The 15,849-nt window shown below is 36.9% G+C and overlaps 1 protein-coding gene across 2 annotated transcripts in view; it reads left to right on the top strand.

The window, feature by feature from the left end:
• HIF1A (hypoxia inducible factor 1 subunit alpha) overlaps window positions 1-15,849 on the top strand; it is a 53,386-nt gene that overhangs the window by 19,828 nt on the left and 17,709 nt on the right. Inside the window, exons 2-6 of one of the 2 annotated variants that reach the window (XM_050797764.1) lie at window positions 4,301-4,491; window positions 5,429-5,574; window positions 5,659-5,743; window positions 10,639-10,751; window positions 11,394-11,596. In XM_050797764.1, the coding sequence (XP_050653721.1) occupies window positions 4,301-4,491; window positions 5,429-5,574; window positions 5,659-5,743; window positions 10,639-10,751; window positions 11,394-11,596 (738 nt within the window). Of the gene's footprint in view, window positions 1-4,297; window positions 4,492-5,428; window positions 5,575-5,658; window positions 5,744-10,638; window positions 10,752-11,393; window positions 11,597-15,849 lie in introns of both variants that reach the window. The other variant, XM_050797763.1, reaches the window with a different exon arrangement.

Raw genomic sequence — 15,849 nt, 5'->3', positions numbered from 1 at the left:
ATCAACTCAGCAGAAATTAATAAGATTAAAAAGATGCATAATATATTATATTGCAGAGTCCATGGGGGAATTGATATACATATTCATGAACTGGCAGAGACAAAAATGGGCACGGAACCATTTGGAAAGCTATTATGTACTTTTAAAAATTTCAGTAGCACAATTTTTATATCATGAAATTTCACTTCAGAATGTCAGTCCTGTAGAAATACTGACACAAGTGCAAAAACAGCAAAAACCAACTTGTACGTTCAAGGCCAGAAAGAGTTATTTCACCAGATAATAGAATTGAGGTACATTAACTTTATTAGAAATAAATCTGATAATCTGCTAACATTTTAAATAGTTATGGTTTAACTTCAGTTCTCGAAGTCACATATTTTTACAATTAGGAATGCTAACAGGCTTTTTGTGCAATACGGAAAGATGACTTTAAATGCCTACTATTATTTTGTGTCCTTTTATTTTTTTTAATTTTTACTGACCTACTACAAAGCACCAAATGTTTTGTGTTCTTAATCTGAAGAATAATAGACATTCTCTATAAACAGCTATTGCTTATTCATGAACTTTGTACACAAGAATCTTCATAAGACAGGGGCTCAATTATTTTTCTAAATATATTTCCTATACAAAATAATTTCAAGATATAATTGTTACTTTTGTGTCTAATACTGTATATTAAATAATAAAATAGTAAACATGTAAAAACTACAGTACCACAAAGATTGAGCTATTTTGCCAGTAGTATACTCCCAGCTTTAGATCTAGAACAGTCATAGAAATGGGGAAACAAACTATTTTGACTGTACTCTTAACAGAAACAGTACCTTATGCAGTAGCAGAACGTAGCAGCAGCAGAACTTCATTTGACCTATACTTAAAAACAAAATAGATGCAATTTATAAAATTTAGAGAAATATAGTGACCTTATTTGCATGCAGAAGATGTACTTCTTTCTGATCTATACATCTTGTGTTGTGCAATGTAAGCAATAAAACAGATGGTACAGGATTCATCTCTGTGGGACCTAGACCCCCCTGGTCTAACAGAATAATTATTGGTCAGTACTGTAATTCTGTGGTATAAAACTGATAAAATTAGCCTTCCTGTGACTAGACAAGAAGCTGGGCAGTTTAGATGCTGAAACTCATAAGAACTTCGGAAGCTTTAGCTTTAAGCTTACTTAGAAATGTTACAAGACCTCTAGTAGTCACATATGAAGACTATCATAAAAATTTCTCCATTAAATCTTTATTATAGATCCCTGATTGGTTTATGTCTAGACTCATTGTGTGATAAAGGACCTAATGATTTTTATCACCTTCTTCATCTAATATAGGTTTGTCAACTCTATATTAGTTGTTTTCTTGAAGGCTGGTTTTCTTCCAAAATTCAGGCTCATGCTCAAATTCTTATTTTCAGTCTACACTAGCTTTTAAATATACTGTCCTTTAGATGCTTTATCTAACCTCACATTTCTAATGGATTTGTCTTAGACGCTTATTGCCACTCCTTGGATAGTCATTGCTATCTTCAAAGTTCTGGACAACACATGTATTTCAGAGGAACTGGAGACATTCCATCACCATAGTTAGCTTGCTTGGATACCCTTTAAAAGCATATACTCGCGCCTGTAATCCCAGCACTTTGGGAGGCCGAGGCGGGTGGATTACTTGAGGTCTGGAGTTCGAGACAAGCCTGGCCAACATGGTGAAACCCTGTCTGTACTAAAAATACAAAAATTAACCTGGCTTGGTGCTGCATGCCTATAATCCCAGCTATCCCAGCTACCCAGGAGGCTGAGGCAGGAGAATTGCTTGAACCTGGGAAGTGGTGCAGTGAACCGAGATCTTGCCATTGCACTCCAGCCTGGGTGACAAGATCAGAACTCCATTAAAAAAAAAAAAAAAAAAAAAAAAAGGCATATATAGCATGTATTATAAGGTTTTCAATTTTTCACCAAGTGTTTCATTTGGGTAGTCATTAATATATTGGTAGTTTACATCAGTTGAGTGGTTCAGAAAAAATATGGTAAGTTGCTTATAAAATTCTGAATACTTTGGCTAGGCACAATGGCGCAAGCCTGTAATTTGAGCCTTTTGTGAGGCTGAGGCAGGAGAATTGCTTGAGCTTAGGAGTTCAAGACCAGCCTAGGTAATAAAGAACACCTGGACTGATTTTGGCATTTGAACTAATATTCAGGTTTAACATGAGATAATTGATCATCACTCTATTTTGGAGGCTTTATTTGAACCAAATAGAAAGCTATTTCCCACAGCTATCACTGCCTCTCACCTACAACTTAAGGGGGTCGGGGAGGAAGTGAGGGAGTTTCTGTTAGGGCCAATAGGGACCTGCTAGATACCCCCCATCCTGGGAATGGTGTATGGAACTCCAGTGTATGCTGGAATTATTATTGTCATAATTTTTTTTAATTTTACTCTTCTGCTTATACAGATCAAGTCATAACATTTTATTTTTAAGTTCAAATTGAACACATTTACAGAGAACAATGCAGCGAAATGAAAAATAAAATAGACTGCTGGCATTTGCATTTTCATGTAGCCTCAGTGACTAATTTTTTTTATTGTACAGCATTGAGAAAATCCTAGTTCATATAACTAGTTATAGTTCATATAGATTCATATAACCAGTTTTAAGTAATAATAGTTTCTTCCTTTTTTTACTCCACCATCTATCTAACCAGATGAAGATAATAGTTTTTAATAGCTCACCTTAAATTTCAAGGTACTCAAGTTAAATTGATCTACATGCTTGAGTTGAAGTTTTTTGTATCAAAGTTCAATAACATGCTTACATTCCTCATTAAAGTATAAAAGTCCTGTAAGCACATAAACTTAAGTGCTAAAATTAGTATTGCTATTGTCACAATACAACATGTTATATTGTAACAAGAGCATATGCTGAGAACTGTGCCTGTTAGTCCAGAATGTTGCTTCTATGGTTGTACCTTTCAGCTTTGCAGATCATTTGGAAGGAGGAGAGATCTGAGGTGGATACAATTAGGTACTTCATTCACAGGATGTAAGGAGGATTAAGTAAAATAATGCTGGCTAAAAGTCCTTACTTAGCATACTGCCCAATGCTCACAAAATCATAATAGCGGTTTTTAACTTTTGGTGAAGAACCTATTTAACAGGAGTGAGTTCAGGGGCATAGGAGATCATGTGTATGTTTAAAGTAGAAGCAGCATTCCCCATTAAGAAGAGAAATACAGTGGAAGAGCAAAGACTTTAGAGTGAAAAAACACCTGGATTCAAATCCTATTTGCTACATAATGGCTACTTTTAACCTATTGAACGCCAGTTTCTTCATTTGTAAAATAGGGACAATATTTAACCTATTTACAGGTTGTTGTGAGAGAACTAGGCACCTAGTACAGGGTAATGTTGGCACATGGTAACCTTTCATACATAAACTGTCGCTATTCAAGAAGCTATTAGATGTCACTAGGCAGTTAAGCAAAGGATGACAGATTTGCTTGGTGTGACAATGAAAATCTTTGACTCTGACATCCTTCTTGAAAGAGTTCCCTGAAGATATGTCATTGTATTGACACCTTTATCTTTGCTAACCTATCCCTTTAAATTCTGGGTATTGTGTGTGCCACAGCTTTTTTTCTTCCATATTCCTGCATTTATTTGGCACCTGTTGTGCCAGTAATAGATAAGGGGCTGCTAAGGGAGGAGACAACCTGCACTGGCTTACAGCTGCTAATATCAGTTCCTATAGCTTATTGTTAGTGTTGTTCATGTGGTAAGGTAAACGGTGAGAAAGTACTGGAGTCTAAAGAAACTTGAGTAGAAATCAGTTTGTAGCTATTACCATTCTACCTGCTAACAACTCCTGTTTTCAAGTTATTATGTACAACTTTAGGCAGTTTCTCTAGCCTTAGTCGTGGTTTCTCTGTGTTGAGACTACTTTTGAATTCTATGAATTACAGCCTTAGATGTACAGGCTACTTTAAGTTTTTGCCTAAAATAAAAACATTCTCTCCAGTTACACATGCTGGGGAGGAAACGCCTGCTTCCGACAGGTTTAACGCTTGGTTTTGGACTTTTTGTGAGAGTTCCTTATGTGTGCAGTAATCCAAAATTTGTATAGTTGTCCTTTATAAAAGTACATTAATCTCGTAGACAAATCTCCATGTAACTTAATTACATGGCATCTTCTAATCCTTCTGTGATAAGCAGAAATGTAGTTTTATTCAAGTTAAGGCAAACTAACTTGTATACACTTTCCATCTCTTATTTTTTTTGTTGTTGTTGTTAAGTAGGATAAGTTCTGAACGTCGAAAAGAAAAGTCTCGAGATGCAGCCAGATCTCGGCGAAGTAAAGAATCTGAAGTTTTTTATGAGCTTGCTCATCAGTTGCCACTTCCACATAATGTGAGCTCGCATCTTGATAAGGCCTCTGTTATGAGGCTTACCATCAGCTATTTGCGTGTGAGGAAACTTCTGGATGCTGGTGAGTTATTTTACAAGGGTAGAAATAGGCCTGAAAATTAGAAGTTAGAAGTAAATAGAAATTATTTTTAGAAGGTGGTCGCAATGTTTTGATTTTGCATATCTCCTTATATTGTGATATGTACATGTTTAAAATTTTTTCTGTAATTCTTACTATTTTTATCAAGCTTCATATTTTTCTTATCAGTTATTCTTTGAAATAATCTTTTTTTTTTTGCATTGTAATTTGTTTTGCTTTATTCTCTTAAACATACTCCCAATTCTTTTCTAATATATCATCCTTTTTATTACCTGCTTTTAAAGCTTTAGTCAGGAATAAGATACTGGCTTTTTGTTTGTTTTTTCCCTTTTTCTCCTGTTCCATCTACCTTTCTTTCTTTGAAAAACATGACTCAGGCTGGGCACGGTGGCTCACGCCTGTAATCCCAGCACTTTGGGAGGACCGGGGTGGGTGGATCATGAGATCAGGAGTTCAAGACCAGCCTGGCCAAAATGGTGAAACCCTGTCTCTACCAAAAATACAAAAAAATTAGATGGGCGCACTGGCAGGTGCCTGTAATCCCAGCTACTCAGGAGGCTGAGGCAGGAGAATCGCTTGAACTCAGAGGGCGGAGCTTGCAGTGAGCCGAGATCGCGCCACTGCACTCCAGCCTGGGCAACAGAGTGAGACTCCATCTCAATAATAATAATAATAATAAGTAAATAAAAAACATGACTCTTCTTTCTTCTATGGTTTGCCTTGCTGCATTACTTTAAATAATCATGAAAAGCAGCTGGCACATCTAATTATAGTCTTTCTAGCTTCTGGCCTTCACTGTTCTGTGTTAAAATGGCTATATATATTAAAGTATCTGCAAGAAAACTTTATAAAAACATCTAAATATTATTTAAGTACAACTTTTTAACTAATTATCTTCCTCTTCTTGTGCCCTTTTTAGGTGATTTGGATATTGAAGATGAAATGAAAGCACAAATGAATTGCTTTTATTTGAAAGCCTTGGATGGTTTTGTTATGGTTCTCACAGATGATGGTGACATGATTTACATTTCTGATAATGTGAACAAATACATGGGATTAACTCAGGTAAAATGCACACATATTAAGAGCCCTCCTATATGTTTGTATGATTTTATGATATAGCCCTAATTTTTAAAAATGTGTTTACAGTTTGAACTAACTGGACACAGTGTGTTTGATTTTACTCATCCATGTGACCATGAGGAAATGAGAGAAATGCTTACACACAGAAATGGTAAGAAAAGTCTGCTGTTTGATTTAATGTGACAGGTGGTTTTACATAATCAGATACTATTGCTAATTATTAAACTTTGCTATTGTAACTTACCTAAGGCAGAATGTTATTTCATGTTTAATAAAACGTTAAGTCTATTCTTCATTAAAACTATTATTCTAGTTTTTAGGAATTTCATTTTGAAAGCCCACCTAATTGCATAAATAATTGTGCATGTGTGAGAAATAAAATGGAAAAATAAATTAAAATCATGACCAAGAGAGTTATAAATAACCTTTTTTTTTTTTTTTTTTTTTAAGATGGGGTCTCGCTCTGTTGCCCGTGCTGGAGTGCAGTGGCACAATCAGCTCACTGCAGCCTTTACTGCTGGGACTCAAGCGATCCTCCCACCTCAGTCTCCCAAGTTAGCTGGGACCACAGACGCGTGCTACCATGCCCAGCTAATTTTTTAAAAATCATTTGTAGAGACCAAGTCTTACTGTGGTGCTCAGGCTGGTCTTGAACTACTGAGCTTCAACCATCCTCTCATCTCAGTCTCCCAAAGTGTTGGGATTACAGGCATGAGCCATCACCCAGGCTACCATTTTTTTAAAAATTGAGATGGGGGTTCTCGCTGTATTGCCCAGGCTGGTCTTGAACTCCTGGACTCAAGTGATCCTCCCGGCTCAGCCTCCCAAAGTGCTAGGATTATAGGCATGAGCCACCACACCTGGTGGAGTTAAAAATTAAAATACACCATTAAGGCATGGAGAAATTATAATACAAATGGCAGATAATAGGACTTTAGAGAATCATTAAAGTTGAGGTGCCAGTCTGAGTCTAAGGCCCAATAAAAAAAAGTTCACCAGAATTTTAAGACAAACAACTGCTTATCTGACTTCTTCGGATGTTCTCAATAATTCAAGACCGTGTAGTTAGATTATAAGTATTACATTGTGGAGGCCCACATATTAACAAAAATAGACAGTAAGACCGCTAATTCTTACGAATGAATTGTTAAAAATAATCAAGTGTTCCGAGATTTTTGGAAAGTACCTCGTGAATTAAAAAATTAAAGTCTTTCTACATTTGTGTGTTCTTAAACAGTGTATACTGATCGTAATTATTTAAAAAATCATGTGTTCTAAGATTTTTGGAAAGTACCTCTTGAATTACAAAAACAATTCAAGCAAGTCATTCCACATTTGTGCCTCCTTAAGCAGTGTATACTGATCATAATTGAACTTTTCTTCATGATGGAAAGATACCACAAGGAAAATTTCTTATGTTCTGCTGTCCTTTGTTGCTCTCCAATTTAAGTGCATATGTTTGTTTGCTTCTATATTATACAACCTCAAATTTATTTTTTGTATAATATTTGAGGTTTTCTTTTTCATATCATTTATTATAATAATAGCTAACCTCCATTGAGAGAATGCTCTGTGCCAAGACACTGTTCTTCCTATTTTATATGCTTTTAACTCCTTTATTCCTCACAACAACCCTGTGAAGTTAACTGTTAGACAATTTCTGTTTTACCAGGAAACTGAGGCACAGAGTTACTAAGTAACTTTCCCAACATTATTTGGTTAGTAAATGGCAGAGCTTGGGCTGAACTTCAGTAGACTGGCTTCAGAGTCCACACTCGTTAGTCCTTTGGAGCGCTTTTCATATTCTTGAATTCTCACATTCTGTCTTTTTTCACGCTGTCAGCGGGACCTGACTCCTGTTTTTAAATTTCATATTGTGTTTTTACTGTTAATTTGGAAAACAAATGCATACTTTTTAGAATTCTGTATGAAGGAGGAGTAAATATGCGATGAGCAAGGACCTAAGTGGGCTGTCAGTGAGTTTAATATATGAGTTCTAATGTGCAGAGTTGAGGTTTATATTGACTGCTCAGTGCTTCCCTGGGGCTAGACTATAAATGGATGGATATTAGGAAGTCTTGTTCTGATTTGGTAATGATGTTAATGCATTATTCTAAATCAGATAGTCTTAATATAGTTTAAATGTATGTTTCGAACCAAATGTTCTTTTTTAAAGCACACAAACATTTTGAAATCATTCCTAATGTGGTTATGAATTATTGATGTTCCATTGGGAAACTAAAATGCAGATTTTTCTCTTTTAGAAACTAGGGACTGTTGCAAAGCATCATATTTTAGTGATACACTGAGAGCCAGTGGTGTGTTTATAATAGGACAAACAGTCCTATCATTCTTCCGTATAAATTCTAGAAAAATGCTTTAGAATTTATAAATTATTACAAAATAAGACTTATTTTTAGAGAGTTTAAAATTTAGGGTTTTTTTTAATGGTTTGTTGTTTTTTTTTTCCTCATTAAGAAAACACTAGTACTTTTCAGTTACCTTGATTTTTAAATTAATCTGCAGGTCCCCATTCAAAGGCCTTGGGTTCTTTTCAAAGGTCAGTATAATTCAAGCTTAGATTATGAAGGACTGAACATACCCAAAGGATTTTGCATGTGGATCTTTACTGCCACTACCACAACCATCACCACCTACGTACACACACGACATACTCATTCTCTCTCTCTCTCTCTCTCTCCCTCCCACACTCCCTCCCTTCCCCTCGCCTCCCACCCCCACCCTTTGCTCTCATGGCATCTTTTAAAAATATACTCTTGAATCCTTCCAGGGAGGGCAAATTCACTTCTTATCTAAGTAAACACAAGTGGCATGCATCAGTACCAGGACTGCCCATCTTGCCTAGTTCCATTATTAAATGAGTATAGGCTAGAATTCATCTTGTTCCTTAAGAGTCCAGTATTTCTAGCTAACCATGCCTACATTTAAACTTACTCTCATTTCTTTTCTACTTGACAGTGTTCTTCCAATATACTAGCATTACAATTTCTAGATTTGATTTTCTCTCCTGTCTTATTTCCATCCGTTTTCAAGTCTATTAAGATCTACCTCTTCATTTGTCTTTTACCACCATTCTTTTCACTCATACTACTGCTACTGGCTCAGCCCTCTCATTACAGTCACGTAATTCTAACATATATATTGCTGCTAAGTTAATTTTCCTTAAGTTACTGATTGTGCTTTTTAAAAGCCCCTTGTTGAATATTTAGGCAGGACTCCATGTGGACATCCACAGGCCTCCGTAGTACAGCCCTAACGTTCCCTTCTGACTTTGCCTTCCTACTCTTCTATGTGTACTTTACATTGTGGACAAACTACTATATGCAGTTTTTCAAACATGTCCTATTTTTCCTACCTCTGTGCTTTTCATTCTCTTCCTTCTCCCTGGAACCTTCTAACCCATCTCTACTTACTGACATTCTAATGTCTCTTTTTCTAAGCAGGACTTCTTGATTCCCCTTGACTAGAAGTTATTCCTCTAAGCTCTCCCTATCCTCCCTTAAAGCATTTTTATAAGTCTCAAGTACCAACTCTACATTGTGTTTTTGTTGACCTTACTATATCTACTACATTTTTAACTTCTTCAGGAAAGGTGGTGTGTCTTACTCATCTTTGTATTGCCTGCAATCTCTAGTCCAGGTTCTAAATAATAAATATTTTTATATGTGTTTTGAAGTACATTGACCAATGAAATCAAGAGGCTATTTCCTTTTTTTTTTTTTTTTTTTTTTTTTTTTTTAGACAGTGTCTCACTTTGCCACCCAGGCTGGAGTGCAGTGGCACAATCTCAGTTCACTGCAACCTCTGCCTCCTGGGTTCAAGTGATTCTCACGCCTCAACCTCCCGAGTAGCTGGGATTATAAGCGTGCACCACCACACCTAGCTAATATTTATATTTTTAGTAGAGATGGGGTTTTACCACGATGGCCAGCATGGTCTCAAACTTCTGGCCTCAAGTGATCTTCCTGCCTCAGCCTCCAAAGTGCTGGGATTACAGGCATGAGGCATGAGCCACCATGCCCAGCAAGATGCTATTTCCTTAGTCACCTAAATATAATCTCATTTTTAGTTATAGAAGGTTTGAAATAGGAGTGAATAGACTTTACTTAATTCTGACTTTACTTTATTTCTGTAGTTTTTTTTTTTTTTTTTTTTTTTTTTTGAGATGGATTCTCACTCTGTCGCCCAGGTTGGAGTGCAGTGGCATAGTCTCAGCTCATTGCAACCTCCGCCTCCCGGGTTCAAGTGATTCAACTGCCTCAGTCTCCCGAGTAGCTGGGATTACAGGCACCCACCATCACACCCAGCTAATTTTTGTATTTTTAGTAGAGACAGGGTTTCACCATGTTGGCCAGGCTGGTCTCGAACTCCTGACCTCAAGTGATCCTCCTGCCTCAGCCTCCCAAAGTGCTGGGATTACGGGCATGAGCCACCATGCCCTATTTCTGTAACTTTTGATAAGTCATTTGATCTGTTGTTGTTTTCTTATAGTAACAAAGTAGAAATAATTTTCTGCCTGCTTTACTAGATAAATTAAGGGGAAAAAATAAGATATGTAAAAATGTTATTTGTTATTAAAAAGAAAGTTGCTATTTTAAAGGTTCTGTAAATACATAGAGTGCTTATTAGAAATTGAGCTAACACATTCAGGAAAGAATAGGAAGAGTTTGCTGAAGTTCTTTCTTTAGGGATTCTTGTGTACCAATAGCACAGTTAAAGAGCAAACTCATACCATTTTTATATTTCTCTGTAGTTTGACTAAACTTACTTGCTTGAATGATTAACTGTTATCCCAAATACGGATTATCTTTCAGTCAACTCAGGGAATCAGAGCTACTGAGTAGTATGTGTCAGATCTCTTGGGTGTGCTGGAGTGAGTAAAAGGGGAATGAATTACTGTGTTCATGCTGAGACTTTTAATTGAACAGGTATTCAGTTGATCTAGGTGATGGGCACTTTGCTACTTTCATTGTAACAAATTTGTATATTTAGTTGCTTTAAAACTTTATTTCATGCTTTCATTAGGCCCTGTGAAAAAGGGTAAAGAACAAAACACACAGCGAAGCTTTTTTCTCAGAATGAAGTGTACCCTAACTAGCCGAGGAAGAACTATGAACATAAAGTCTGCAACATGGAAGGTAAGTGAAAATTATTTGTGATTGATGATACACTTTATTTATACATAGACATTGCAGTATTAAGATAACTTTAGAATTGTGAGGGAAGGTTTACAGTTCCTTGGTGTTTGGTTATGTAACATTTATACCTTCAACTGATTTGCATATGATTCCCAAAATCCAGAACCGTGTAGTAATTTGCCAATTTGAGGCACAAACTTAAATTAGGTGAATTGTGGCACTGGTATACTAGGCTTACCTAATCAGTTGGCTTTGCCAACCACACAATATTTGGATCCTGGTAGGGCTTAATTTTCTATTAATCATGGTTTTGTATCTTTGTTCAATGTTGAGACATAGTCATCAGTGCAAGAAATAACTATCAAACCAGCCCGGATGATGAGATGAATGAAAAAGCAGCCTAGACTTTATATGAGGGGAATTTTTTAAACAGTAATGTATAGGCCCTGGGCAGGAAGTAGGTCATGGGTGGTGGAAAAACGTTCGTTGATTTTCAAAAACCTGGTTAATCCACTAGTGACAGTAAATTTTATCAAAGCTTACTGGCCATGTCACACTCAACAACTTATCTCTGCTTTTTTTTTTTTTTTCCTAGCATTGTAAAATTTTTGTTAACTGCTTTGTTTTCTTCTTCATACACAGGTATTGCACTGCACAGGCCATATTCACGTATATGATACCAACAGTAACCAACCTCAGTGTGGGTATAAGAAACCACCTATGACCTGCTTGGTGCTGATTTGTGAACCCATTCCTCACCCATCAAATATTGAAATTCCTCTAGATAGCAAGACTTTTCTCAGTCGACACAGCCTGGATATGAAATTTTCTTATTGTGACGAAAGGTAAATTAGATCTAAAATGTGAATTTGAAAGTTTTAATTAGTCTACAGCATTATTGAATATTCACCGTAGCAAAGATTCAGTGTTGGCCATGCATGGTGGCTCACACCTGTAATCCCAGCACTTTGGAAGGCTGAGGCCCACGGTGGGATGGATCATCTGAGGTCAGGAGTTTGAGACCAGCTTGGCCAATGTGGTGAAACCCCATCTCTACTAAAAATACAAAAATTAGCACTGCGTGGTGGCGGGCACTACTCAGGAGGCTTAGGCAGGAGAATCGCTTGAACCTGGGAGGTGGAGGTTGCGGTGAGCCAAGATCACACCACCACACTCCAGCCTGGATGACAGAGCAAGACTCCATCTCAAAAAAAAAAAAAAAAAAAATTACTCAGTGTTAAACTATGCTTTCCACTAAATTAAACAGAATAATACATCCTATAATATTAGATTAACTTTGTAAATTAATTCAGCCACATTTATTGAACACTTACTCTGTATTATGAACGCTTACTTTACTAGGTGCTATCCAGAAATTAAGATGAGTCGTCTTTTCCCCAGTAGGGGCTCTGCTTACTTAAAGAGATAATTTCAAAAATATGCAGTGTGTATTTTGAGCAAAGATAGATTACCTTAGGTTGGGGACTAGAAAGCCAAGTGTTTGTACATCTCTTCATCCTACATATTTTCCTTGAGAAGCTTTAATCTTGCCCATGGTTTCTATCACTATTTCCCACATTTCTTTCTGTAACTAATTCTATTTAATTGCCAACTTAATATTTCTATCTGGATATTCTTCTGTATTGTAAACTAAGTATTTCTGTAACTGAACTGTACCACTACTGCCCCCAAACAACATCATCATCAAAAACTGCTTTTCTTCCTATAACGCTTATCATGGTTAATACACCACCATATGCCCATGACTCCAACAAAACTTTGGAAGTCATCCTTAACTTTTCTTTTACATTCATTGGCTACATACAGTTGATGTCTAAATCTTACAGATTTACTATCTACATATATCTCTTGATCGATTTCCTCCTTTCCATCCTTGCACTCCTGCCATTGAATTCATTAGCTCATTATTACCCTTGACTTGAGTTGTTGGCATAGCTGCCCTTTTGCCAACAGATTTGTACCCTTGTAATCTTTCATCCAAGTTGCCAGAAAGTGGGTGTCCTAATGTGAAAATCAGATCATGTCATTCTGTTGTTGAAAATGCCTCAAATGCTTCCCTTCATCTTTGCACACAAAAATATTTTGTTTATAAAAATACTAGATGAGGGAAGTAAATTTTCATTTATCAAAAGAAGATGTGCATTTTAAAAGACTGAAAAAAAATAGACCTACACAATACAATCTAAACTTAGCATGGCAAACAAAGATATTTATGCTCTGGCCCTTGCCTACTTCTCCAGATTAGTCAAGAGGAAGAGGGACTACTTATTCTGATGTGGCCGCCACCGCTCTATAGCTAGAGAGCTCCCCATGGTGTTTTAATGTCTTAGTGTAGTGGTCCCCAACCCCCAGTACTGGTCCGCAGACTGTTAGGACCCCGGCTGCATAGCAGGTGAGTGGTGAGCATTCCCACCTGAGCTTCACCTGCTGTCAGATCAGAGGCAGCATTAGATTCTCATGGGAGTGGCAAAATACTGTGAACTGCACGTGAGGGATCTAGGTTGTGTGCCCCTTATGAAAACCATCTCGACCAGTGCCTGATGATCTGAGGTGGAACAGTTTCATCCTGAAACCATCCCCACCCCCATCTGTGGAAAAATTGTCTTCTACAACCTGTCCCTGGTGCCAGAAAGGTTGGGGACCACTTTCTTACTGCCTTTGCACATACTTTCCTTCCTGTTCTGTAATGACATTTTCTTCACTTCTTAACACATACTTACCTTCCAAGCGCATCTACTCCTTTGTGGGGCTTTCCTTGTTCCTTCAAGAAGAAGCTGCACTGTTCCTTGTACATACCTCTTTTGTTAGCATTTATTCTACTATCGTACTGCTTGTCTCATTTTTTACTATAAGGCTATAGTATAGTATAGTAGCTAAAGGGGACATAGGTTCTGTAGTCTGACTGCCAAATCCTGGCTTTGCTGCCTATATACAAATGATCTTGGACACATTAGTTCTTAGTTCTTGTCTGTAAGCATCAGTTTCTTCATAATACTAACTTGAAGATTATATGAGAAAACCAGTTTAAGCACTTAGCCATAATATAAAGTAGACAAGAAACCCCACCCCATTGGATAAGGAAATATGACAGAGCTCTGTCTTTAGAATCACATGTTATATTCACTTATGGCTTGCAGCTCTGATACTTACAATGTGGCCTTGGCCTTGGTACTTAATCGTTGTAAAACTCACATTCCTTATCTATAAAATAAGAATCATGGCCGGGTGCGGTGGCTTATGCCTATAATCCTAGCACTGTGGGAGGACGAGGCGGGTGGATCATCTGAGGTCAGGAGTTTGAGACCAGCCTGTCCAACATGGTAAAACCGCATCTCTACTAAAAATACAAAAATTAGCTGGGTATGGGGGCACGTGTCCGTAATCCCAGCTACTTGGGAGGCTGAGGTAGGCGAATTGCTTGAATCCAGGAGGCGGAGGTTGCAGTGAACCAAGATTGTACCACCGCACTCCAGCCTGGGAGACAGAGTGAGACTCCATCTCAAAAAAAAAAACATACCTCAGAAGGATGTTATGAGGATTAAAGAAGTCTGTTGAGTGCCTAGTGCGCATAGTGAATGCTTCACTACTGGTGTCAACTTTAAGAAAATGAATATAGAAAAGCTAAGATTTTAAGGTTTTACTACTAGTATTCATGTAAATGTATGATGGAACAGAGATTTCCATCCTATTTTGAGAAATTATTTTTTATTTTTTTGAAAACTTAAGGTAACAAAGTAGAGGGGAGGCCAGGGAGAAAGGAAGGTAATGGAGCAAAAATGAGAAAGGGAGTGACATTACCCTTTAGTTATAGCAGAAAATTAGCAAAATGATCATGACAGGAGGTAACAGTAAAGACAGTCAGCTCATATATCAACCAAAACAGTTTTGAGTTTGACCAACAGACTGTTATTTTCTGATTTAGAGCTCTTTCCAAGAACTTCTCACATCTATAACTCCTGAGAACCAAGCTATGGAAAAAATTTTACTCAATTTTAAGAAAATCTAACATATCAAGCTCCTAAATTCCAAAATATTCCACAAATAGCTGCTATTTACTATACTCAGTAATAATCATTTAAAATTATTCAACATTTTATTTGAGCATCTACTGTGTTCATGGGACTAAAGTAGAAATGAAGATGAATAGTTCCTACCTCAAAATAAATGAGTTGTATACTGCTTTAGATCACGGGTTTCCTAGTCCATTAAAAACACTTTGGTCATATTTTCTGGACACCCCGACCCCTTTGGTACAGAATATAACCTATGTAATTCTCTAAAGTTAAATTAACTTCACCTTTTTTGCTTCAATATGTGTAAAACTGACCTTCTAGGAAAGCATATACAGTTGATATTTTTGACTTTCTGGTATCTTTTAGTGATAGACACACCTCAGATTGAGAAGCACTGATGGACATTAGATTAAATCAGCTTCCTATGACAATATAAACAAGACCCTCATTAATCTGATCCCCCTACCTACTTCTTCAGCATCATCTCATATCTCTCTCCACTAACCATATTATAGAATCTTTGTTACCCGCACCACATTAAACATTTTTAAAAATCTTTTGCTTATGCCGTACCTTTTTCCTGAAAGTGGTTTTGCCTTTCCTTTGTCTCTCTCTAGTCATAAGTCTCCTATAAGAGGCTGTTCCTCATTCTACCATTCCTTTGCATGGATAGGATTCCATGGAATAGATTCTCATCACTGCATTTATCACATTATTTCCTAAGTAGTACAGTACATCTACTGGAAGATTAGCCACATGTTGAGTTTTGTCTTTGCATTTTCATACCTAGAATAATGCCAGGCACACATGGGCATATTAAGATTTGAATAGTGAAAAAGTCTTTAATTCCATGGGGATTTTATTTAAACAGAAAAATATAAGACCAATTAAAATTATTTTTAAAGCATAATTTCAAGAAATATGACTGATTTTGTTTAAAAACATGTTTTCCTTTATAATGCTGCCACCTGGTGTTGCTGTGTTTAGAGATGGCCCTTTGTAAAGAATTGAGGGTTTGGGCTGAGTTTGGTTTGGGTTTTGACAAATCAGCTTTTCATTTATGT

This window comes from Macaca thibetana, chromosome 7 (genome assembly GCF_024542745.1).
Source record: "Macaca thibetana thibetana isolate TM-01 chromosome 7, ASM2454274v1, whole genome shotgun sequence".
NCBI classification, from domain to species: Eukaryota; Metazoa; Chordata; class Mammalia; order Primates; family Cercopithecidae; genus Macaca; species Macaca thibetana.
Note: the sequence above shows the minus strand (reverse complement) of the source record. Positions and strands in the feature narration are given on the sequence as shown.